General features: G+C 32.6%; 3 protein-coding genes and 1 long non-coding RNA gene across 4 annotated transcripts; 2 read left to right on the forward strand and 2 right to left on the reverse strand.

Annotated features, from left to right (window-relative positions):
• The first annotated feature begins 1,332 nt into the window (after window positions 1-1,332).
• Window positions 1,333-10,286, forward strand: LOC132751860 (uncharacterized). Its single transcript, XM_060742069.1, has 4 exons — window positions 1,333-1,469; window positions 4,392-4,474; window positions 5,377-5,627; window positions 10,117-10,286. The coding sequence occupies exons 1-4, from the start codon at window positions 1,362-1,364 to the stop codon at window positions 10,284-10,286; spliced, it is 612 nt and encodes a 203-aa protein (XP_060598052.1). The 5' UTR covers window positions 1,333-1,361.
• LOC132751856 (cytochrome P450 2C31-like) lies at window positions 10,112-14,636 on the forward strand. Its single transcript, XM_060742066.1, has one exon. The coding sequence runs from the start codon at window positions 12,293-12,295 to the stop codon at window positions 13,730-13,732; it is 1,440 nt and encodes a 479-aa protein (XP_060598049.1). The 5' UTR covers window positions 10,112-12,292; the 3' UTR covers window positions 13,733-14,636.
• A 2,011-nt stretch (window positions 14,637-16,647) lies between these two features.
• LOC132751858 (uncharacterized) lies at window positions 16,648-19,687 on the reverse strand. Its single transcript, XR_009628733.1, has 2 exons — window positions 18,171-19,687; window positions 16,648-16,835 (listed from the first exon to the last, which is right to left on the reverse strand). It is a non-coding gene; the product is annotated as an uncharacterized LOC132751858 (long non-coding RNA).
• Window positions 19,688-19,733: 46 nt separating this feature from the next.
• LOC132751857 (cysteine-rich venom protein pseudechetoxin-like) lies at window positions 19,734-25,706 on the reverse strand. Its single transcript, XM_060742067.1, has 6 exons — window positions 25,568-25,706; window positions 22,256-22,397; window positions 21,525-21,737; window positions 21,100-21,215; window positions 20,412-20,503; window positions 19,734-19,918 (listed from the first exon to the last, which is right to left on the reverse strand). The coding sequence occupies exons 2-6, from the start codon at window positions 22,388-22,390 to the stop codon at window positions 19,749-19,751; spliced, it is 726 nt and encodes a 241-aa protein (XP_060598050.1). The 5' UTR covers window positions 22,391-22,397; window positions 25,568-25,706; the 3' UTR covers window positions 19,734-19,748.
• Window positions 25,707-27,655: the final 1,949 nt, after the last annotated feature.

The raw sequence follows: 27,655 nt of genomic DNA on the forward strand, positions 1-27,655 counted from the left end.
AAGAATTAATTATATACATATATAAAATTTCACTTAAGTGTTGTTACATCCTTCATAACAACATACAGGGTTTTTTGAATATATAGGTTCAAACTGGTTTCCTTTGATAATGTCGGAATAAACATTTAATAATTAATGCATTTACATGAAAAAAAAAGAAATAGCAAAAGTGTCAAATTAAATGCAAACGAAAATAATTAAAAGTAACGGAAAAGAGTATAAAATCACAGTTAAAATGACTATTAAAATGACTATTAAAGGATGGACTATTAACTTTGTTATTTACATGTAAAATCAAACTGCATTTCATGTATTTTTCCTTGTAAACATTTAAATTTTCCTAAAGATAATTCTATAAAGGATTTTATATACAGTTAGTAAAATCGTTTATTACTTATGTTTTTTACTTATAATATTCAATTTTGGGGCAATCAGATTTCAATTTTCTTAACAGAAAACTCCGTGATTTTGATTACAATGGTTTCCATTGGCGGACTGCTTGTTCTGTTGAGCATGCGCGTTGCAGCTGGACAGGAGGGTATGTTGATTTTTTATTTATGTGAACATTAAAATGTATCAAGAAATGTATCTTAAAGGTCAATCATGTGTCAGTCAAAAACAAAATGTTGTCTTGCTCCAGAAGCTTGTGTGTGTGCTGTTTTGTGCGTGCGTGCGTGCGTGCGTGTGCGTGCCCGGTTATAGTTTTCCAAAAAAGTCACTCATTTGGTCAATTACTTGAACCATCTTTTCTTCTGTTGCTTATTTTTGGCAATTACGAGAAGTACAGTTATAATGACTAGTATTTCGTATTGAAGTCAAAATAATAGTTTGTCTTTTATGAGAAATAATTTCAAGCTCAATGCTGCCTTTTTCCGATAATAATCAATGTAACTTGCTTTAAAACCATTTTTAGAGGTTAGAAAAATTATTGTTGCCCTGCCTCTGGGGCATAATGTGCCTTAAATCTTTATTATACAATGTATTACAATAGCAATCTTTCATATGTCTATGAGCATGCAACGTTATCTAAAAGGTACGCAGACCGATACGAAAAAATAAAACAACAACACAAAAAACATTTCGAAAACTGCAATCAGCCAATCCCCAAATAAATGTCGAAAACTGCAACCAGCCCATTACAGCTGTATGAAACATACATCCGGGCCATTTATATAAAAAAGAGAAACAAAACAAAATCTTATATATTCTAAATTAAACAAAACAAAAAGAAGAACGAATCATTACTCTTTACGTAATTTATTTTGTTTTCGTAAATGTTATTTCAAAAGAGAAATTTACAATAAATCTTTAAACTAATACAAATTTAAAGAAGATGCATATCTTTCGCAGATGGATGGATTATGAACATAACAAGTAACATATACGGGTTTCCATGGATACCGGCGGATAAGTTGTCAGACAGAAACTCTCCAAGATTCAAGGAGGCACAAAACTTCTTTTGCGGAAAAGTAATATCTACATGCATATTCTTGTAAATGATTTGTTATTGGTATCAAACGCACTCGGGTCCTTATTTTTATGCTCCCCGAAAAATTTCGGGGGAGCATATAGTCGCCGCCTTGTCCGTCCGTCTTTCCGTCCGTCTTTCCGTCCGTCCGCACTCACAGGAGAGTAATTATGTGGCTAGAGGGACAATAGGTAACTGTTCTTTCTCTTTCATGTCATTCATTCCGTAATGCTTTTATGTGGCTTTTTCTTTTGTGTGGCTAAAAAGAACAATAGAGAGAACAATAGAGTAGCCACATAATTACTCTCCTGTTAGAAAATCCGTCCGTCCGTCCCATTTTCTTGTCCGGGACATAACTTTGAAACAACAAGAGGTATCAACATGAAACTTTGTAGGTAGATAGATCTCAATGAGTAGGTGTGCATTGCACAAGAACCGTAACTCTGCCTTGCCTAATTTTTGAATTATTCCCCTTTGTTTATTTGACACTTTGAACTTTGTCCGGGACATAACTCTAAAACTATAATAGGTATAAACATGAAACCTTGTAGGTAGATAGATCTCATTAAGTAGGTGTGCAGTGAACAAGAACCGTAACTCTGCCTTGCCTATTTTTTGAATTATCTCCATTTGTTTATTTTACACTTTGAACTTTGTCCGGGACATAACTCTTAAACTATAATAGGTATCAACATGAAACTTTGTAGGTAGATAGATCTCATTGAGTAGGTGTGCAGTGAACAAGAACCGTATCAACATGAAACTGTGTAGGTAGGTAGATCTCATTGAGTAGGTGTGCAGTGCACAAGAACCGTAACTCTGCCTTGCCTTATTTTTGAATTATCCCCCTTTGTTTATTTTACACTTTGAACTTTGTCTGGGACATAACTCTAAAACTATAATAGGTATCAACATGAAACTTTGTAATTAAGTATGTGTGCAGTGCACAAGAACCGTAACTCTGCCTTGCCTAATTTTTTAATTATCCCCCTTTGTTTATTTTCACACTTTGAACTTTGTCCAGGACATAACTCTAAAACTATAATCATGAAACTTTGTAGGTAGATAGATCTCATTAAGTAGGTTTGCAGTGCACAAGAACTGTAACACTGTCTTGCCTACTTTTGGAGTTATTGCCCTTTGTTCATTTTGACACTTTGAGCTTTGTCAGGGACATTACTCTAAAATTATAAGAGATATCAACATGAAACTTTGTAGATAGATAGGTCTCATTGGGTGGAAGTGCAGTGCTTAAGAATCATTACTCTGCCTTGCCTTATTTTGAAGGTATTGCCCTTTGTTTATTTTTACTTTTTGACTTTTGTCCGGGACATAACTTTAAAACTATTAGAGATATCAACATGAAACTTTGTAGATAGCTAGATATAATTGGATAGAACTGCAATGCTTAAAGAACCTAAACAAAGCCTGGTCTAATTTTGGAATTATTGCCCTTTGTTCATTTTTACACTTTGAATTTTACCCGGGACATAACTCTGATATCATCAGGAAACTTTATAGATAGGTAGATCTCATTGAATAGAAGTGCAGTGCAATAAAACATAACTCCGCCTTGCCTAATTTTGGAGTTTTTGCCCTTTGTTCATTTTTTTATACTTTCCTGTGTCCAGAACCTTCTCGGGGAGCATCACCCGGTTCAACCGGTTCTTGTTTTATCATTTTCTGTGTCGCCTTTCATCTAAACCGAATTCATTTGATTGTGTCTAGTCGCGTGGCGTATCGTCGCAATCAGAGAAAGAAAAAAAATGCATTTGTGTAGTGTATCGTTGCATGCGAACAATAAGACAAATTTACTTGTTTTCGCCTTATCACCAAATGTATCGTCGCTAGCAATAAGAGACAACAAGCCAAATACTACGGTGTTCCGTTTGGACAATCGTGATTTTTATTAGTCTTTACCCGCGATGCACGATGGCACGATGGTGAAACGCGATGGTGCGATGGTGAAAACACGGTGACGCGATGGTACGATGGTGAAAAAATAGATGGTACGATGGTGTAAACGCGATGTTTCATCGCGATAGCACGATGTTGAAAACGTGATTTCACCATTGTACCATTGCGTTTTTATCATCGTATCATCGTGTTTTCACCATCGTACCATCGCGTTTTCACCATCGTACCATCGTGCATCGCTGGTACAGACTAAATACAAAATCACGATTGTCCAAAACGGAACACCGTAAAATACATTTGTTTTCACCTTGATTGCCAAATCAAATACACTTGTTTTTTTCTGGCCGTGCATCGTATTGTGGCAAGAGAAAAAAAGGCCGCAAGCCAAATAATTTTATTATTTACTATGTTGCGTGACGTAGTGTCGCAAGCGGAGAAGCCATATTCACTTGATTTCATTTTGTTGCACGAATTTGTCTTGTTGTCACCAAAGACCGACACAAAAAAGTGATAAAATAAGCTACCATATAATTACCATTTAATGCCAAAAACGTTGTCTTGGTCATTATTCATAAATTGTTTTTAAGCAGATATCTTATATGTTTCTTCTCGTCTATTAATCATTAAAAGCTAATATGTGAAATTTCATGTTTTAATTTTTTTTTCAAAAAAAAGAAGAAAAAAGCAATAAAACATTATATGATTTATTACATTTTCTCTAAGAAAGTTTGTCATCCCTAATTGCTACTGATGTCAAAATTACTTTTACCAATTCCCTATTACAATATGCCATCGTTTGACACTTTCCGAGCGCATAAACCAACTTTAAGTATGTCAAATATTTAACGGAAAGGGAAAAAAGTAATCGGTGTATATACGAATGTGACGAGTGAATTTTACAGGTTATATGACCATATATGAGATCATTTTTAATCTGACATTTGTTGTTTTTTGTTTGTTTGTTTCTTTGTTTTTTTGTTGTTTTTTTTTGTTTTTTTATTTGCAGATAAACGAAATGTTTCAGTCAGAGCCTGTTGTGGGGAATGCTGTAAAGGAAAGATATTATCGGTGTTTTATTTGTAATTTCAAGTAAGTGTTGTGCAGACCAAACGCTCGGCAAACTTCATCAAGTTCATTTTGAAAGCTCTTAAAAGACAAGGTTTATTGATTGCCCCTGACCATATAGACGTTTATTTCATGCAAGAACAACGCTGTTATTTATCATGATCATGATGATGATGATGATGATAAAGAATGTGATGATGAGATCTTGATGATTATGATGGACGTGATGATGAGTTCAGTAATAATGGTGATCATAGTGATGATGACTTTAATGGTGATTGATGAGATGAGTTCGGGGTGATGATAATGATGATGATAATGATGATGATCATGATGATGATGATGATGATGGTAGTGATGATTATGATGATAATGATGATGATTATGATGATGATGATGATGATGATAATTGAAAATTGCTAATAATAATAATTTTGATGATAATGGTGATTGAGGAGGTGAAAAACATTTTAATGTAACTAGAATAAAGGTGTGATCATCATGATGATGTCAAGTGATGATGAAGGTGATACTGGTGATTATTATTATTATTATTTTGATGATGATGGACATGGTGAGTTTAATAATGGCAAAGTTAATGACGATAGAGGCGACAATTGTTATTACTCTGATGTTATCATAGTAATGTTGATTCAAGTTGACGACGTTGTTCAAATGTGCCAACTTCATGACGGGTAGCTTTATCCGTCGAAGCTGTTCATCATTTTTGATGTCAATGCATGTTGTTGGCGAATAAAACTCCCGGGAGCTTTATTTGTGTGTACTTCACGAATATAGCCCTTGCGAATATAGCCCTTACGGTTTATGCATACTTATATTATCTAATAATGCATAATTATATGAATCTACAATTTATGTAAAACCATACATGTATATCCCACATATGTTTCTGCATTTATCCACAGGCAAACAAATCTACATTTCGAAGCCCCTGTATCATTCACGTACTCTCTCGTTTTCAATGGCTCAGACCCAGTGCCGAAGGCTGTCGTGGATGGACTGATAGCCAGCAACACGGAGATCTACCATTTTGGGAACAAAGTGTGGAATCTGATCGGTGATTGGTTAGTTAACCGTGTTGACGTCACGATGGTGAGCGTTAATATGTCAGATTATATAAAACAAGAGAAGCAAGTGAAGCAGAATCCTAACATAGGTAATGTCTTAACTTTCTGCATTGTTATCTAAAATCGTAACTAATATAAAATGCATTTTTGAATATTCGGTTTACCATATTCCATTATATTCGAATATTCGAATTTTGAATATTCTATTTTTTTGAAAATTCGATTAGTCTTCGTACTTTGATATCCGAAGAATATAATATTTAATTAAGATGTGAGGAAACAGGTGAGAATTATCAGGAAAGTGATTAGACATGGCTTTCGTCGGATAGCTACATGACTTTTTTGATAACATATTAATTCATGTAGGGATTTTTTTTACATATTTCCTGAGGATGATATTTTAACTATTACCCACAGACCTTTGTGTTATAGTTTGTCTGTAACAGGCGTGTGCAGAAACCGTATCATGAGACTGGTAGGCAAGAGCCGGTTTAAACATGTTAATTTGTTTAAAAAAAGACATAAACTCGTCAATCATTTTACAATTTTCACGCATTTATGAATAATCATGATATGAGCCGCGTCACGACAAAACCAACATTATGGGTTAGCGACAAGCATGGATCCTGATCAGACTGCGCGGATGCGCAGGCTGGTCTGGATTCATGCTGGTCGCAAACGCATTACGTTGGTTTTGTCGTGACGCGGCTCATAAAGAGGAAAAGAATGACGAGTATTATATACGTATATCTCACGTTGATGTCATGTGTTATCAAAGTTTGATCTCTCTCTGAAGAGATTTCATCTCTGTCAAACTTTCTGATCTTTATGCCAAAACAGTAATCTCTACGGTTGAAATGACTGCAATATGATAGAAATTCCGGTCTGTACCGGCAGTCGGTGTGAGATTCATATAGAATGTGACAAGCCGTATTTCAACATTGAACAAGTAGTGATATGTTTAGTCAAATGATCACTAGTCCTCTACGGATAACAGGTAATATGTTTGACCAAACAGTTATGTTTAAGAACAAATATTGATACTTTTGCCTGATGGTATTGAATGCATTTTGATCATGTTGATAAAAAGTAACCTCTATAAACAAATGGTGACCTCATTGGTTTAGGACTGACCTCCATAAAGATGAGTCGATAATGGTTAGTACAGAGTCAGTGTTGAAGGAAGAATAACATTTTCATATTTTTTTATTTATTTATTTTTTTTTTTTTTATTTATCTTTTTATAATTTTATTTTTCAAAATTGAAAACGATAATTTTTTCCAAAATGATACATTTTCCGATTTGTTACAGCTTTTGATATTTATTAATCAGTAGGAATTTTTTACTTTTTCTGAGGAATGATAATAACTCTTTCCAATTTGTTATTGGTAAGGTTTCGGAAGCGAAATTTAGGAAAAGGTCTTACATGTTATTTGCAATTAACCCAAACCTACTAATATATGTTTGGTATGGAAAACCCAAAAGACACAAAGTTTAAAAAAATACCTTTATCAGTAATAAAATATTTCTTGAAAATTTTCCCCTTCCTTTTTTGTCCCCACGGGATTTATAAATTAATTCAATTAAAACATTTATTGTACTTTCAGGGCATTAATTGTTAGTTATAATGGGGATTAAAGATAATTTTTATTCACCTTTTTTACAGTTAAAAAAAAATTATTTGCCCGAAAACACAACCAAAGACCTTTAAAACCATTAAAATAGAGATATAGCAAGGCAATAAATCAGATTCAGTGTCGTTTTTTTAGGGTTGTCATTGCGAAAAATCTTTGTTAAAGGTTTGAAGGGATTTTTTAAAAATTTGAAAAAAATTTTTTTAAAAATTCGCCCAAAAAACTTTTAATTTTGACAAAAATATTGTCTTTTCCCTCAAAAAGTAATGGAATGTACTGTTATTGGTCAATATTGGTAAATCATGATTAACTTCTCAAAATCAAGTAAGGTACGGGAGATTTTTGAATCTGCACCATCCCCAAGTTTTTCTGGTTTTTTTTTAAAAATAACCCCAAGCCTATTTTTAACCTTAAAAAATTTAAAAACTTTAAAATAAAAATTGGAAAAACAACCAACTACTTATTGTAATTATGATATATTTTCATCAAACAAATTGAATATCAAGTTTGAACATTACAAATGTATTTGGTTAAAACTTAATTTTACAATAGCTCATCTTAACCATTGTTCAGCCCGCTGCTCCTATTGAACTGGCCAGTGCTGATGATGGTTGTTGGACACAAGCAGGGTTCGGGACCAAACAACCCCCGAGAGGAAAACAATGCAGCAAGTTTATTTATAAGAACAGAACAGAACATTAATTTTATTTTGGCTTATACATAGTACATAATCATACATAGTGTGATAAAACATTGATAGAAATGCATAAACAATACATTTTCAATACTAATTGAAAATAATTAATACTAATACTAATACTAATAAATACTAATACTAAATATAAGCATGCCTTCTTTTGCAAGTACGTGTATTTTGAAAGACCATGCGTTGAAATTGTATATTTCCTTTTTATTTTAGGACATCTCTCAGGCTGTGCATGGAAGTTTCCCTTCCCACAAGGCTGCGATGTCACGTCCATTGTGTTAAGTGTGAAATATATATTTGTATTTTTTCAATTTAAGATAGGAAAATATACGTGTACATTACAGTGAAATACCATATGTAATATTTTCATGTCTGGCGTAAGTTGTTTTATGAGTGAAGTGGTTGATGCTTTTTGATGTTTCAATAATTATAACTTTCGTGCACGTATTTAAAGCAGCATGCCTTCAAATTCATGTTGATGTTGTTTTCTTTCATGAACACTTTAAAAGTGTACTTTAGAGTGAAATAATATGAAATAAACAAGAAACATAATTTACTAATTGCAACCGGCGCTTACGATCGCGTAATTTCCCAAAATGAGGTCAAAAATATTAAAAAAAATAGTCCTTACTGAACTGCGTTATTATAGGCACGAGTTACTTACGGCAGTAGAAATATGGTAATAATTTTCTGCAAAATCATTGAATCTTTTTACTTTTCTTCAAAAGTTAAATTTTTGTATCACGTACATTTGTAAACATAATCAGCTCTAAATTTATAATGGTCTTAAAAGGTAGTGTTTTATTTTCAGTGGCGTCTTTCTACAATTATATCTTAATAATTATGCTGTTTTACAACTCACTTTGTTAATATTACTTAATGCTAAAATAATTGTTACTATTATACCAATAAACAGAAATAATTCAGTGGCAGGAAGGATTATCATGAACTATAAACCTAACATTTGGATGGGATTCGTGAAGTTATCTACCCACACATGATTGCATTCTTTGATCATTAGAGAACGCCCCGAGACAAGTCGTTAACAATGAAATTGTTATCTCTATTGGTAATGTTCAGATCCTAGAACGATCCTTCATGAAAGCTTGCAAAACAGAGCCGTTCAAGACACACGAGATCGACCTGAAAGTAAGAAAAAAAACATAAGAGCCGCGTCACGACAAACCAACATAATGGGTTTTTGCGACCAGCATGGATCCAACAGCCTGCGCATCCTCGCAGTCTGATCAGGATCCATGCTGTTTGCTAACAGACCCTATAACAAGTAAAGAAACTGATAGCGAACAGCATGAATCCTGATCAGACTTCGCGGATGCGCAGGCTTGTCTGGATCCATGCTGGTCGCAAACCCATTATGTTGGTTTTGTCATGACGCGGCTCATAATGAAGCAATACATAATAAAAACTAATCATGTGTTCTTATTAATTTTAACAAATATAAAAAAGCTTAATTGCGAAACAAGTTCTTGAAATTTATATGAATCATTGTCTAGTTGTATCCTGGAACCAACCAGTTCTTGTTGTTTATAGGGGTAACATGGGTCTATGATCCGAATAACCAACCCATAACTGGTTTATAGGCATGAATTAACCACTGGTTTTTCCGGTTCGCTTATTATTTTCCTTTAGACAACCAAGTGTTATTTGAAATGGTTTTTGATTTTATAAATTGGAAAAATTACTTGGGTTTTTTAAAGTTTTTTTATTGGGAAAAAAATACTTGGGGTTTATTTTTAAAATGTATTTTTTTGGATTTGGAAAAAATTCTTGGGGTTATTTTTTTAAATTTATTTTTTATTGGAAAAAAAGTTTGGTTGTATTTTTTTGGGAACATCGATTTTCCTGGCCCAACCATTTTCGGTTTTTATAACACCAGTTTTATCCTGGGGCCAAAACCAAAAAAACTTTTTTTTATTTAATATTTAAAAAACGTTAAGGTTTTTTTTAACAAAAAGTAATTGTTATTTAGAAAACCTTTTCGGGCAGATTTAGGCTTTTTAAAAAAAATAACCTTTTTTTTCAACAAATTAAAAAACAACTTGGAAAAAATTTTAAAATTTTTTTTCTTTTAAAAAAAACAAACAAGTTGAAATTTTAAAAAAAAAATTATTTTTTTATTTTTGAAAAAAATTCGAAATTTTTCTTTAAAGTATAAATTTTTGTTTTTTTTTTATTGAAAAAAAAATGAAAAAAAAAAGAATATTTTTCTTTTACAGATAACCCATGTTTTCCGGACAAGAACAATGTTATATTGCCGGACATGACCAATCCATCAGGTTACATCTCCTGTAACCATGGAAATGAATTAAGATTCACGTGCGACCAGAATATGGCATTTGACCCGAAGACCAGTAAATGTGTGAAAAGCGCAACAGTTTTGGCATAAACATTTTTGACTGTAAACATAGTTAGATCCACAAAATGAAAATCTGAGGTTCGGAGCCATTAGCAAGAAAACCTTACAAAAGTTTGGACATCCAGGTTTCTATACAGAATGTTTCAGCATACTTACAAAAACATATTAAAAGTTTCAATTCTTTTTTAAATATGATAGGAAACCTTGGGAAAATTTTGTATGTAAACGATCGTTCGGATGAGCTACCCAAATATCTAAACAATACATATACATGTACTGAGCTAAGTAGATTAAAAAGGGTATTTTGCTTAATTTTGAAGGATTATTTCTGTTGCTAAAAATCGATTATTTTGTATTATTCTCATATTTTAGAGACATGAAAATAAAAATATGTTACGCAGAATCACTTAATTTGGCTTCTATATTTTTGTTAGTCAGCATGAGTTGTACACCTGGGTTTTTCACAGTATTTGTAGAGTTATACACCTTGATTTACTTCAACATGTATTGTGTGTAGCCCAAAAGGTATTTGACCCAGAATCTTGAAACTTAACAGAAATGTTGGCCAGCGTGTGAAGTTGTGTACCTGGGAGTTTGCATGTGGACTAACTTAGTTTTGTCAGATTATTGCCCTTGAATTTCAATTTTCAACTTGTGTCGCCAGTAGCGCACACGATGTTTAACTTACATTCATGAATTGTTACACTATTAAGCACTATTAAGTGTTGAGAATTGAGTACCGCTAAAGCCGGTGCTAGGGGGCGTGAGGGATGTTGCACGTATTCATTATCACCTCATGTACAGACTCAATCAAACCGAGTCTGCAATTCTCTTGTAATTTTGTTGTGATTAATGCTTACGAGGGATCACTTGTTTCCAGAATTTTTTACAGAAATATTGGTCAGCAATAGTTATTGTCCACCATATTTAATAACGAAATTCGTAACTCAAGTCTTAAATAAACACGACACCTTTTGAGGTGAAGAAACTATAGATGAGTGCAAAATACTTGATAAGTGATTTACTTTATTCATTATTTATGGATTTAAACCACTTCCTGTCGTCAAGAACGCGTATATTAGTATTTGGCAAGTACGTGACTCATGTGAAGAAAATGAATATTTTCCTGTCTACTTATTTTAATAGTTATTTCGTCGTTGCATTCACTATATAACAAAATAAACTAAATACTATTTAAAGAAATGATTCAAACGTTACGCTACATTTTCTCTACATGTTTTGTTAAGAGCTCGCGCATTCATTGAATAGCAAAATTTATTCATTAATAAAAAGACACACACAAAAAATAACGACCTGTCATGCATGACGACCTTAGAATATGGCCAATGGACCTTTCCTGTGTTTACAGTTTTATGTAAATTGGCTAACTTGTTATCCAATCGCTACACTGAGATAATACATAGTCACTGGTTGACCTGGTTTGCACAAAAGAACACGTGCTTATGTTTGTGATACTGTTTGTGAGCAGTTGACCTAGCAATGAATGGAAAAGGTGTGGCTAAATGTTCCGCCTACGAAAATCTGGAAAGATCCATAGTGATATCGGATGTCAAGTCACTTATGTTGACAGTACATTGTTAAATGGTATTTCATATTGTTAAAATTGCATGAAATAAATTACTCTAAGGTTGGATATAAAAGGACACCTAAAATATGTAAATAAATATACGATACAACGTTAGTGTGAAAGATCAATTTACATTTTTGGGATTAGCATATCAGTGCAGTTAGGTATTATTAAAACCACTCAAGTAAAACATTTCTGAATTGATTGGTGACTGTAGTAAAATCATAAATTGATAAACGAAGTTCAGTCGTGTATGGTTAACGAGTGAAGAATATATAAACACCAAAATATAGATGTAAAATAAAAGTCAGAAATCTTGAAAAGGGCAGCAAATGAACAAGTGCGCTAAACACTTAGTATATAACAATATACATTAAAGATGGAAGGAGTTGCGACGTTATTATTGACTGTTCTTGTTTCGATATAGTTATGGAAAATAGTTCGATGGATGAAGGAAGACCTTTCAAATATTCCTGGTCCGAAAGGAATACCATTCTTAGGATCAGTGTTGTCAATAAATCCTGCGAAAATGCATCTCAGTTTTTGCGAGTGGGCACTTAAATATGGAAGGATTTTTAAGGTTAAAATATTCGGTAACACTGTAGTTGTTTTGAATGATTTCGATTTAGTAAGAAAAGTTTTCGCGGATAAAGAACAGATAGAGGTTTTTAATGATCGGCCAGAGATGTTTGTCGGAAAGTTTGCCTTATACGAGACATCGGATGTCATTCTGTATTTGGATAATAATAAGAAATTCATGATGCTGAAACGGATTCTTCAAAAATGTCTAAAACGTCAAAGTCAAACATACAGTTTTCGTCTTAGTTTTGAAAAAGAACTAGAAAGACTAAAAGATCATCTCAATCATCTGGATGGAAAAGAAATTGAAATTAATCCCTTGATTCGACATTCATTAGCAAATGTTATTTCAATTTTGATGTCAGGGGAAGGTTTGACAAATGAAGAGAGCAAGCGTATATGGGAATTTAACGACAACGTTTTATACTTACTAGAAACTTCAGTTAATCTTATACTTTCAACTTTCCCTTTCATGAGATTTCTTCCCGGAAGGCTTGGAACTGTTTTCAGCGAAATGATGTCATCAAGAGATTGGGTAATTGACAAGTATTTTGAGCAATGTAAACTAAACTGTAAATTAAACAGTGAAAAGGGTCTCGTATATGCCTTACTAGCAGAACAAGAAAACATTAACAATGAGCAAGGAGTCGAAGTGATCACTGACGAAAACATTAAAGGAATTATTCTAGATTTAGTTGTTGCTGCAATGAAGACGACGAACTCAGCTGTTGCTGCATGTTTCCTACTTTTATTAAAACACCCTAAACATGTTGCTACGATACAAAATGAAATTGACGAAATTGTTGGCCAAGATCGTGTACCCGACGAAGAAGACCAATCCAATATGCCTTTTTGCAGAGCGTTTATTTACGAAGTGTTAAGATACATCTCCCATGGCACTCTTGGTCTTCCACATCTAGCTACAACAGATTATAAGTTGGAAGGTTACACCTTCAGTAAAAATGATATAATCCTATCAAACATATGGTTTATACACCATGATCCAGAGTTCTGGGACAAACCCTGGGAATTCCACCCGCAAAGATTTTTAGATGAAACTGGCAATCTTGTTCCTGCTGACCATGATAACATGAGAAGAATTGCCACATTCTCTGTTGGGCGGCGGGTGTGTATTGGCAAGGACATTGCTTTAACTAGGATTTTTCTTTACATGACGAGCATTCTTCAACAATTTTCTCCACTGCCGTCAGAGAAAAGTTGTTTACCTGATGCCGATCCTCACCAATATAATCCGGGTCTTGTTCTTGAGCCAAACTATTTTTCATGCAGGCTTATCAAGAGAAAATGAAATCTGGCGGAAATAAACCTTGCAATATTCGCTCAAAGCTATTAAGCGGAAAATAATAATAAATAAAGAATGATAGGTTTACAATGAGAGAAAAATATATACAATGTATTTTCGAATGATTGTCGTACTTGATTAAGCTTCGTTTAATTATAATGATGTGCAGAAAGGTTATATAGCTGCTAGTAAGATTTTTTTTACGGAAATTCCGTAATATATCTACTGTTTTTATAAACAATATATAAATCGGCGAACTCGTTTATAAAACTAGTAAATGATTTGATATGGAATGTATCGTCAGCATCTTTATAATATTTGAGCCGCGTCACGACAAAACCAACATAGTGGGTTTGCGACCAGCATGGATCCAGACCAGCCTGCGCATCCGCGCAGTCTGATCAGGATCCATGCTGTTCGCTTACAAACCCTATAACAAGTAGAGAAACTGATAGCGAACAACATGGATCCTGATCAGACTGCACGGATGCGCAGGCTGGTCTGGATCCATGCTGGTCGCTAAACCATTATGTTGGTTTTGTCGTGACGCGGCTCATTTATATGTTTTTAAACATTTAACTGTACAATACGAGAATATATCTGGACGAGTTCAAAGCTGGAGAAACAATATCAGACGAGTCCAAATATATTTCAGTATTGTACTTGTTTAATAAAAAAATACCTTGTTTATTCTATATCCAAATTAAAGAAAATGCGGCTTGATTTTGTTATGGTTTGAAATTGCAAAAGACGGTTGCAACTCTTAACAGTAAAACTGGAACGAATTATTTTGTCGGTAACGGCGTTGACGTTACATTGAAAATGCCAGAGTGGTATTGGAGAACCACAACAAATACAGTATTCCGGTAGGCCTATATACCGGGCAAGGCGCTTGAATGATATTAATGCTGTTTAAACGTCTACTTCATTTCTTCACACCAGTTTATGTACGATAGTGAATGAAAAATATAAGAATCGGCAAAAAAACCAAAAAAAAACAAAAAAAAACAACATTTGTCTATTGTGTGATCATGATTTCTGCAAGCTAGAGGTAGTGCTGCAACACCTGTATTGAGTTAAACGCATGAAATTTTAACTGTGTAATATTTGATAACGATATGAGACGCTACATAATCCCAAATGGAAATACAGGATGGGTCACGTGGTACAATTTAAGGTGTAAATAATTGATATGGAATGATTAATGTATTATTATGATATCATCATCATGATTCATTTAGATAATAAATATTATCACCTGGATTATCATTTTGAAAAGACAGTTTCCGACTTTTAAATATTTACCTCTCTCGCTAAAAGTGACAGCCATTGTGGGGTTCAATTTTTGATATAATATAATTGACAAAGTTTTAAAGATTTAAAGCTATTATTATTTGGGTTTTTATGTCTGTGGCGGAAAATATTAATAAAGCATCGCTAACTTAACGCTTCATCACAGCTAACATGAATAGCATAACAAAATAATTGGTTTTCTCATCATATCTCAGGCATAAATTACAGTTGGATTGATCCTCCAAATACCGACCAGGGGAGGTACAATGTTACATTGTATATAAAAACACCAGTACTATATGTAGCGCTTGAATAAGATCACTTAAAGCGGGTTCTTTCAATATTGAATTTAGTCGGCGGTAAAACTTTTTCAAGCTTCTCTGGTACTTTGATCGACAAAGACTAATATAAATTGAATAATATCTTATTCCAGTGTTTCAAGCAAATAATTCATTTCCTTTTCTGTCTGTAATTATGAAATATTCACAAACTTAACAAGGTTACCGTCCATTCTTTGTCATATTCGGAATTTATTAAATTAACTTGTAAGTAACTATGCATATCTCCACATTCGTGTATTTCATTGCACATGTCTAATACTTTTTTCGGATATACCGATCAACGATATGTAACAGGAGCCAGGACTGTTTGGCTTAAATACCCAGGTTCGATCTATATTTTATAGTGTGTGCTTATTTTGGAAAGAGACAACTAAATGTAATAACTTTACACTCACAATTTTATTATAAGCAGACAAGCTGTATGAAATACATTACTGAATATAATACCATATTTCATATAATTCTGAAATAAACCCTGAATATAATTTGTAAGAATTAAATAAATGTTCCTCTAAGAGCCAAAATGAAACCTAAAATCTAAATTAAAAAAAGAAATAGAAAAATTTAGAGAGAGAAAGATGGTTCAGTTCTAAGGCCTATGAAATAGGTAACACTTTACCTTCAGCTCGGCGACCAAAGCACTGAACGCTGGGCATAGGCTGGGAGCCTATTTATGCCAGGGATTTCCCGCCAAAAATTGAGGGACGTTACCAAAATAAACATAAAATCAAGTACTGTCATTAGACTGCATATATAAAACTATAGTGAAACTAATTGTACACATAGTTCATGTTATTATTTAACAACCCTCTGGAAGGAAAAACAAGAAGCATGAAAATCTCATGCTGCAAGTACAAGTACGCTATACTGTAATTTAAAGGTGTATAACCATACACTGATAATGTAAGGAAACTGCCTAAAAAGAATGATTTCAGGTCCTTATAAACATGTAGTTTAAGGATAAATACTCTATAAAATTGGAATATATGAAAAGCCAGAGTTATAACTGCGTTACTGAAACGTATTAAAGAAATTAACTTATACATACATGTATAAACATCTAATGTACTTCATATAAAATCAAGGTGTATACCTTTAATTAACCCTCACTAGGTGTACTGAAGAAAAGTAGTTCAAAATAGGCCATACCAACATAATTATATGGTTATATAGATAGTATGAAATGAACAATATACTATAGAAAATATCGCTCCTGCTACAGATAAGACAAAACTATTTTTGTAAATCATAGAAATAAATGTTATAGAGTAAACGACAACAGAAATCTATAAACAAAAAGATTTTTTATTTCTAAGTTTACTATTCAAATATAACTTATATAGGTCACTATTTAAAGTCAAATATAGAACAATAAATAAATTCACTTCAAACTTCACTTGTTTTAACTGGTAGCTCATACATTTCTGTCGGGTAAGCCATTACCTGATGCCAACATCTCCTCTTTGTGATACAAACTATTTGTTGAAAAAAAATATATTGCAAAATAGAATATCAAAATAAAATCAAAGTTTTGCATATTTTAATTGAAATACCTTACTAAGATCTAAACGTATAAACTATGAGCGGTTAGAAGAAAATATAATATGTTCTTTTAATATGATGTTGATTGATTATGATAAAAATCTGCACTGTTCACTATACCGTGAGAATTTATTTTGAAAATTTCTCTTTAAATTATCAATAGTTTCGTCTAGATTGATAGATGAACCAATTACTTTACGATATTAAGCATGGTAAATGTTGGAATTGTTTGATTATAGTTTCATTCCATTTTACCATTACGTATATTGGTGCGGGAAAATATGCCAAACTACATTTTCGTTGTTATTTGCCCTTATGTTTGTTTTAAAGAAGAATAAATTATCTATTAGCATAAAAGACGTATCCATATGTAAGCAAACAAATATAAATGGTTGCCTAGTGGTTAAGGAGTCAGCCTGTCAACCCAGGGATCATTGGTTCGAGCCCTACTCGGATCACGACCATGTTTCTTCATATGATACCAGTACTGGTTGGTTCCAGGAAGCGGACTAGAAAGTGATTAATATAAGTTGCAAGAACATGTTTCGCAATTAGCTAAAATAGATATGAGCCGCGTCACGACAAAACCAACATAATGTGTTTGCGACCAGCATGAATCCAGAACAGCCTGTGCATCCGCGCAGTCTGATCAGGATCCATGCTGTTCGCCTACAGACCCTATAACATGTAAAGAAACTGATAGCGAACAGAATAGATCCTGACCAGACTGCGCGGACGCGCAGGCTGGTCTGGATCCGTGCTGGTCGCAAACCCATCTTATGTTGGTTTTGTCGTGACGCGGCTCATATGTTTAAACTAAACAAAAAAAAAGTAAATAACGCGTGAGAAAATCGAAAACAAAAAAAAGGTAATTACATCGGAGACTCAATTCAAAGATAGGTCTTCTTATGATGTTAATTATTAGAAATTATCGTATCGCTAGCCCTCGAAAAAGTAAAAAAAATATGAAATCACACATTTTTAATGGTTTCTTCACATTAATGCCGTGAGTTTTGTCTGGCTAATTAGTATCATTAATCTAAGTGTAGAAGATATAAAACGTCAGTGTTCCGAAGTGGGGTGGAGGCATAAGAAATGGTATTGCCGCTTTTGGACATACTTCATCGTTTGTTTGTTTGCTTTTTTCATTTGTTTCGATCAACGATTCATTTTCATTCTTTTTTTTGTAGAATTATCTGACAAATATAAAACAAACAGCCTGGATAAAGTAATATTTGCATAAGTGATGTAATAAAAAAAATACTTACTTTGCCATTGTTAGCAGAAATTACACGTTTTTCTGCAGTTTGGTTTCATCCATATAATGTTACTCTGGCACGTTTTGGTACCGTAACGTGCACAATACGGACTAACGTCAACACAATCCTCTAAAATAACACAATAGAAATAACGGTACAGACGGGAAATAGTCGAGGTTAATTATAACACTATTTATTCGTTAACAATTATAAAACTAATGATATTCAAATATATTTTAATCAAAATATATGAAATAAAATTAATTCAAACAAAATTTTAAATTCTGAGACGTAATTTGCTTTGTTAATTATTCTAATTTCGGCCGATCTAATATATGTATTTCAAATGGTAATGCTTTTTATATAATTCAAATTATGATGAATAGTTATCATAAGATGTAAAACTTACTTTTCGATCCACCTAAAATAGAAAAGTAACAAATATTATTAAATTACTCCAGAAATTAATTCATGAAAAAAAAAATGAATTGTTAATTTATTGTGTAGCAATAAAATATAGACCAACAATGGAAAATAACGGTTAAGAACGCAGATTTATCTCCCAACAATATCTTGACTAAATAAAAGCAAACAATCTCACCAAAATCTACACTTATTTGCGTATGGTTGAAACGCAGTAGTTCTAACTTTTCTGTACAATTCCAGCGGACATTTTAACCGATACTTTATGATACTGAAAACTACAAGATGGCCTACTCGCTCACAGGAGAAAATTTGCTAGATAAGGTGCTTAATTCAGTAAAGACATGAATGATGTTCCATTGTTGTTTTTTTTGTTCTTTTCCATGCTGCATTTATGTACATGTATATATGTTAATGATCCTGTAACACATTTTTTTTATGATTTTAAATCATAAATATGATGCCCAAATTAAGATTTATCAATATCATAGGCTCCAAAAAGCATAATTTATAAAGATATTACCGAATTAAACGTTTCATGTAAATAAAGGGAGGTAATTAGAAGTTGATTTTCTATAAAGTTTGAGTCAAATTTTCCAATAAGAAATGAATGCATATATTTTAATGATTACATATAATATACACACATATTTGCAGTACATATTTTAATATTCTTTGATGTTTGAAAATTGTTTTATTAGCATAATTATATACATCTGTATAATTTCACTGAGTGTGGTTAACCACTTTACCCACAACATAATATATATGCCTTCTACAAAATGCTCCATGAGTAATATTTAAGATTTTTGTCGTGCATTAACATCTGGAGGAGCATGAGGTATTCAAATCCTGAGGGATTGATTTGATAAGTTAAGTTCGAGCGCATCGGTTATCTGTATTTCGTATTTATAAAGGAACTATTTGACTGTGCCATGATTTCCACGTGCTACTGCATTATGTTTTAAAACTTGCAAAAAACTGTTTTACATTGCGCCCTGAGACACGCATATTGAAAAAAACGTGCAGGTCATGAGAATCTATCCTTTAATGCATGTTTTCTGCTCTGTTTATGTATGTGTGCGCAGTTTTTATGCAAGAGCAGGTGTTGTGAAATGCAAATAAGAAAAGACAACATCGCTGCAACTTACCAGACCAAAGAGTCTAAAACATGCACGTGTAGAGGAGAGGCATTAGTTTAATTGACTTACCTGTACAAAATTCGCAAGTCTGTCTACAGTTTTTGGACATGTACTTTTCGTTCGATTTACATGTAGCTATATCGTATGTCTCGCAATTAGCATCTTTGTCAAAACATTTTTCTTTTCCTTCACCTGTAAGAGATAAAATATTCTAGAGATATTCATGTAGACCGTGAACCAACCTATCTATATAACTGTACAAGACAAATACTTTTATGTCAAGAGTGGACTCAGTTTCAAAATCGTTTAACTCAAATTTGCGGGTAAGTCGAAGAAATCTTAAAGTCTTTATATAAAAGAATTCGCGAATTAAGTGTTGATTGTATGATATATCTATTGTGTTAACATTAACATTTTTTTTTTATATATTTGCTGAAGTGCATAACTTATCGAAGACTTGCTCTCACGAGATGATAAACGGAACACGAAAACGCGATGACGTAACCTCGTCAAATTCAAGTCGATAATTATCGCGTCTTTGCGTTATCGTCTTCATCCCATCGTGTTTCGTCTTCGTGTTTTCGTCATCGTCTCTTCGTGTTTTCGACTTTTCGTATTTGAAATTTCTTTATGCATAGGCGATGGCTCTAACGGTACGCCGTAAAAACGGATGATTAAGTTATACCTGAACATAAACCGTCCACGCATGTCTGGCCTTCCCAGCACTCTGAGCATGCTGGGCCTGGAATGTAGGGATACTCTGAATTATCATTTCCACTGAAATACAAAATAGTGAAGTTGATTGATAACTGTTGATTCTGGCCTCGTTAAAACAAACATAAAAATATGCAGAGATCAGCTTTGTGGTCAGCAATTTAGTTTTACTTTTTCGATATTCTCAATATATTATTATCGCTTTATTTCAAAATAATGTTCTTCTTTTGTCTTGCTTGGTTTTGTGATTTACTGTGTCAATATTAAATTACATCATCATATGAATAGTATGTGACACTATAACTCAAATGAAGGTTTCAATAGCATAATCATTATACATGTAAAAGGAAAGTTTTCAAAATACACCTTAGCTCGTATGACTAAATGCTGTCAGCGACTGGACTAAATGTTGTCAGGGGCTTGACTAAATGTTGTCAGGGGCTGGACTAAATGTTGTCAAGGACTGCGTTTTTTAAGACTGTACTTTTTAATGAAATTAATACAAAGATCGAACCTATAGAAGCTTTTAAGAAATAACATCTTAACAATCGTGAAATAAATCAAATAAATAAATTGAACTATTTAATTAAAAGATGAATAAATAAATAGACGACGGAAAATTCAAAGTAAATAGAACGAACAAAAAATATTACACTTACTGGGGGTCATACCAGCATCCATATAACAACGCATTCTGAACTTGCTTACCAAATACATACAGACTTGGGCATTTTTTGATGGCACAACCGACTTCACGTGTAGTTGACCAAACAAGCTAACGTAACATTAACAACAAAATAGCATTAAACATACACTCTTTTGACTTAATTAAAGTTAAATCTAATGTTTATTGCTCATAATATTATAGGAAAAAAAATACTGAAATCAACGATTTTTTTACAAAATCACTTTTAATATTCTCTGAGGGAAAATTAAATATAAATTGTAAATATTTATTGACGTGTATAACAGCTAACTGTTGCCATTGAAATAGAAATAGAAATAAAGCCTGGATTACAATTTAAACAATATAAATCATTCTAACTCATTTGATATATTATTTTATCCATAAATGTCACAGTACCTGGGTGTAGTGGCAGCTAACGCCGCACTTCTTTCCGGCGTAGTTGTACTTATTAATTTCATCGTACCAATGATCAAATGCTGTTTGGATATTTCTTTCGATGTCCTCGTCTTGGCTGAATGCCATATTCTCGCCACGACCTTTGTTCTCGTGTTCAAAACGACAGTGACTGATCCATGCATCGGCTTCCTTTGCCAGTGTATCACTCCACGTCTTGAAGTAAAAAACATAGAACAATTAATTGATATAATCATGTGAATATAAACAAAATAAATACATGTATAAGAAACCCTTCAGGGTCTTTTGATTTCTCGTGTTAGGAAGCTAGCTAACGGAACGTCGTTGATTCCACTCATATGTCCGTTCGTGCCCGGAATAATACACAAATGTATACGTATTGTCTGATAAAGCTGGAAAGTCGCTTAATGACCTCTACTGTGTTGGTGTGACATTACGGACGCAACACCTTCCAAAAAGAAATCTAGTTTTGTGAATATTGTAACTGCCTTTAATGTGCATAAAATTATAAGGAAAACGAAAAGGAATTTATAAACGCAATAATAAGATGAATACTTTTGATGCCAAGATACTAAGTATGGGAGCAACACCTTTGGGGAACAACCAAAGTCTTTGTTCCTCCATTGGCATTGCACCGCCAAACATGTACAATATGTAGTTATGTACTGGTCAAATTTATCTAGCATAATTATATAAGGAGGATAGTCTCTTACCAGTTCATTCATCATTTTTGCATTTTGTTTTCTTCTGAGATTGTTATGTCCCTTGATTATCATATCTTTATAATCATTAAGAACCTCCGCATTACAGACATATACACACAACAGCAGACCTATAACGTACATCATTGTCCTCCTATAGATTATAAAAAGTATCGTTATAAAATACATTTTCTATGCAAAACATCAATCATGACTTAAAATGTTCTACCATCATAATTAACCATGTCGTGTACAATTTAGAACAAGAAACAACAAATTACCAGTACAAACCGGACCTTGGAATAGCATCGAACTAAACAGGCGTGTTTGTACATTGTGCGATAGATCTATTGGTGATGAATTCCATTATATTTTTGTGTGTCCGTGTTTTGATAACAGCAGGAAACGGTTTTTTTAAAACCTAACTTTTTAAAGAAACATGATAAACATTATTTTGATCTGCTTATGAACGCTGATGTTAACCTTCCAGATTACCAAAAAAACCTTTATTTATTAAAGATATTACATTAAGATTCAAATGAACCAAAATTTGTATAAATTTATTATTGTGGAGAACTCTATTGACTTTGTTATAATACTGACTCTCCGCAATATTTATGTTAAAACTTTATATATCATGTTATATTGATACTGTCTGATTCTGAAGCCTCATTTATTATGTAATGTATTATTACCTCATATTGTCATGTTTGCATAATTTGAGTAGAATAAATGAATTGAAAATTGAAAAAATGTACAATTGTTGTATCATTTTCTAGCAAAAAATGAGATACATTGAAATTAAAACAACTATTTGAGGCAATGCAATTATATTTCAACCTTTTTACTCAAACGTGAATATCGGTTCCAGTGCTTTGTGAGCTCCTAGTCTTTGCTTTTTATCTAGGTATGTAGGAGCAAATTTATTACAGATCATATATGACACCTGTGTGACAAATATGTCCACATATTGCCTCAGTGTGATCTCATATTATGTCACTACACAAACATAATCTTCACATTTGATATGACGTTTGTATTCGTGTTGAATTTATCACAACAGAGCAGAACAGAAACTTTATTACTTGGTTTAAGCATAAAAAGCTCATCACCATATTAAATATACAAATACAATATATAATACATAAATGACACATGGCATGAATATATATAATTACAAAATAATGGTTTATGTGATGTGAGAATGTTTAATTTGAGATACGAAATTACTTAAAAAGCATATGAATACATGTATATAATACACAAGAATTGGCCTATCTTTACCAAACATTATCAATTTAAGCTACAATACAACTGTAACAAATGAAGGGGGATAACTTAGGTAACTTTATATAACCAGTATGTTAACATTTACTTCCCCTTAATAATTCATGATCAATATTAATAGAATTCATTTCTATATGAAAAATGAATACATTTACTGATTTTGTACGTTTTTTTTATATATATAAAGAAAAGAAAAACCCACACAAAACATACCAATACCCAAAACAACTAACACTTGACTTAATTATAAGGATTAGTTTTGTCAAAACATTTTATCATGGTATTTATATTTGGTTATGTGTTGAAAAACAGATATAGTTAATTTGAGAAGATACAAATATTAATAAATAAATAAAAAAAATATATGTATATAATTATGTACAATTTCATATTCACATATAACTTTACAAATCTACATGATGAATATACAATGCGCATTTAACAGTTACAATGATACTTTTTTCATTTTTTAAACAACAGAAAAAACCGAGAAAGAGAGTAAAGCTTACATGTCAATATATTATAACAAACTATCCCTCAATTTAAAAGCTTTATCACAGAATATAGCTAAATTTTTCAGTTCTTTCTTGCGACCAGTTTGCATTAATGAAATGAATTTAAACATACTTGTGTTGCAATAATAGTATCTTGGAATATATTGCTTTCTTAACTCAGAATATATCGGACATTTAAGGATAAAGTGAAATTCATCTTCTATATCATTCATATAACATAAAGTGCACTTTCGTTCATTCCTTGGTACATTATTATGTCTTCCTAACTCGATATTAAGTTTGTGTGAGGAGAGTCTTATTTTTGCTAAAACATTTCTATATTTTACATTTTCAATATATTTTATATATAACGATTGTTCAAATGTAATCTTATATTCCCTATATACATCTAACAATGATGAAGATTGAATACCATCATTCCAACAACTTATATAAATATCCCGTAATCTATTCCTAAAAATAGGTACAAATAGTTTTATATTAACAGAATCGGGATATAACCAGACTTCATTAAATCCTGCTGACTGAAGAATGTTTTTAACTTTTGAAGCCCAGTTTGTTGAACAATTTACCACATCAACATCATATATCTGTTTACACAATATTGTTCTCAATATACAATTATCTTTTTTACTTGTATTTAACTTAAGAAAATATTTAATCATACGAATATGCCTTTCAATGTAAAGGTGAAATCTCCCCAATTCTGCATATAATGCCAAAATATTTGTCGACTGTTTAACATTTAAAATAAACCTACAACATTTTTTATGTACTCGTTCCAAAACTTCTGCATTCATAAACCCCCATACTTCACAGCCATAATTTAAAATTGATAAAACATAAGCGTCAAAGAGATTAAACATAATGTTAACTGGTACTTTGTAGTCACGTAACAATTGAATTTATCAAGTGGAAGAATCACATTTGTTAACTTTTTTCCTGTAGATAGGTTCAAACCTGGTCAAAGGCAAGGCGTTGTTTCCGTGAGCAAGAAACTTTATACTCATTGCTTAGTACTGGTTGGTTCCAGGAACGGATTCGAGACTGTTTCAATAAGCTTATAGCTTCCAAAACAATCGAACTAAAATGTATTCGTATAAACTAATATCAAGCTTACGGATCAGAATGGATTGAACGACGGACGCCTAACCTGGGATCAGGGATGCGAATCTAAGAAATTCAAATTTCATAAACCTTGGTGTAATATTTTATGCATTTTCGAAACTCCCCACTAAGGGTACACAAGTAAACACAAGTCTCAGATCTGAGAATCCATTTAAATCAAAGTTTCGAGCTTACTGGAATTTTTATTCGTTTTTGATGTACGCTCTTAAATGTTAGAGCTCGTGTCTTTAAACGTCAATTGTCATGTTAACACACTTGTTAGGTTATAATTTTAAGAAATGTTTTCAATTTTCATTTATTTTAAAAAAACCAAAGTCTAGTTAATTGAAAATTATCGACAAACAATCGCTATTCTCGTTTTCTATTGAAAATAATGAAATAAAGTAGTACTTACCAATCTTATGTATATGTTTACCGAAATAACACCTAAGCCTTCTGGAAAATCGGTTTGTTGACAATGGTTTTATATATCAAGACACAGTGCAATTATGGACCAAATTACGCGATTAATGTTTGATTTTACTACACAATTTTCTATGCCAATTTTGCAAATTCCAAAAATTATGCCAATTAAACAATTGACTTTATTATTTGTTTTAGATGATAAAGTTGTGTTCTCATAATTTGTACGTATCAATTATAAGACTTGGAAGCGATAGCTGAACAGCTCAAAGCCAAAATTTGCATAGAACCGGAACAATTATCAAAGATTAAAGAGCATTCCTGAAAAATTGATGTAAACGCAATTGAGTGTGCAGAGTAATTTAAGGTTGTTCCTTACAATAAATGTCACTTCCACTGAGTAAAGTAAAATTACGAGCAATGTTGGCTAATTACCAGCAATGTCATAACGTGTTTTTTTAGAAAAATGTGGAAAAGAATGAAGCCACATTTTTTCTCTTTAAAGTTACGTATTAAATCATTCTTTGTGTGTTTGAGATAAGCTGGAATCTGAACGCCAAAAAGTCATTACTTTTTCCGAGATACATTTCAACAACGTTCTTCAAAATATATAATAAATATAATAAAAATGATTTTTATAATTATGTATTTTAGTTAACATAATGAAACTCACCCTTTGCACAGTTCTTAAATTCTTGTATAACGTTACGTTATGCATTGATTCCACTATGATAAGTGTACATGTTGATGCTTGTGAAGCGCTTAACCCAGTGCTAGGGAGCGTGAAACATGATGAACTTTCTAGTACTATATTTTATGACCAGACTAAATAAACGCGATATTCCGCTTTTCAAGTTCGTATTTGGCAAGTATCTATTCCTAGCTTTCGAGGTATTTCCCCTATTTCAAAGTAAACAAATGGTGATGACTTCCATTCAAGCATGGCATAGTAATTTCTTCTGACAATTTCTTCTTTATTTGATCGCAGTTGCTGATGTGACCTTGTTTGACGATCCAATATTATAGGGGATTGATAATGTAAAAATTATGGTTCAGATTGAGAAATCTTAGGTTAGATTTTAATTACCATACAAATTACCTCACAATTATGACAAAGAATGCTGAGAACAAATGAGAAATGGTTGATCAGGTCAATTTAAAAATAATTGTAAACAGCAATGGCAATCTGATATAAAATAAAAATCAAACACTAATATCTATAAAGGTATGAAACTTGATTTTGGTAGATGAGCTTATATAAAGGTTTTCTCATCTAGACGTGGTTTATCAACACTACATTGTTTTTTTTTACTAGAAATCATAGGCTGGCCATGGAAACTGGAGATGTAAACCTAAGATGGAAAATAAAAGTTTGAACAAACTTAAAGTTTCTGCCGCTACACCACCAATTTCAGCCCGCTATGCAATCAGACCGCCAACCTCTCGTCGCTAAGCCGTCAGGCAAGTAGGTCGCGAAATAGAGCGGTAGGCCGTCAACTTTACGCCGCTAAGCCGCCATGACGGTATGCCGACAACTTTACTCCGCTATGTCGCCATGCCGCTAGGCCGACAAGCCGCCATGCCGCTAGCCTGTCAACTTCCAACTTTTGACAACTTCACATATCTTAAAATGGATCTTTTTCGTGATGTTAAATGTTATTAAGTGATAGACTGATGCTGAACAACATTTTAAAAGTCTAGGACAATTTGATCAAAGCTGGCCAAAAAATATCTACAACATGGTTTGCATTTTATGCCACGCACATTGCACAGGCAAAAATAGAAGTTATAGTTTCCGTGAGAATATATATTTATTTTGTGAAAGTTTTGCTCATGACATTTTAGATAGCAGTTAATTTCTTTTGAAACTGTTTTGTACTGTAAGAAAGATAAAAAGGTGACTCTTTCATGTCTTGCTTTTATCTCTTATGAAAGCAGTCCTGAAGTTAATAAATGAGACAAATGCTGCATTTGCGGTTGTTTAAACTATATATTCCATTGCTTAAAAATAGTGACATAAAAATTGTATAGTCACCAGATTATTTCATGCTGCTTCAATCATAGTTTACACCGGTCCTTT

The sequence above is a fragment of the Ruditapes philippinarum genome, unplaced genomic scaffold (assembly GCF_026571515.1).
Source record: "Ruditapes philippinarum isolate M1 unplaced genomic scaffold, ASM2657151v2 ctg7917_1_1_1_1, whole genome shotgun sequence".
NCBI lineage: Eukaryota > Metazoa > Mollusca > Bivalvia > Venerida > Veneridae > Ruditapes > Ruditapes philippinarum.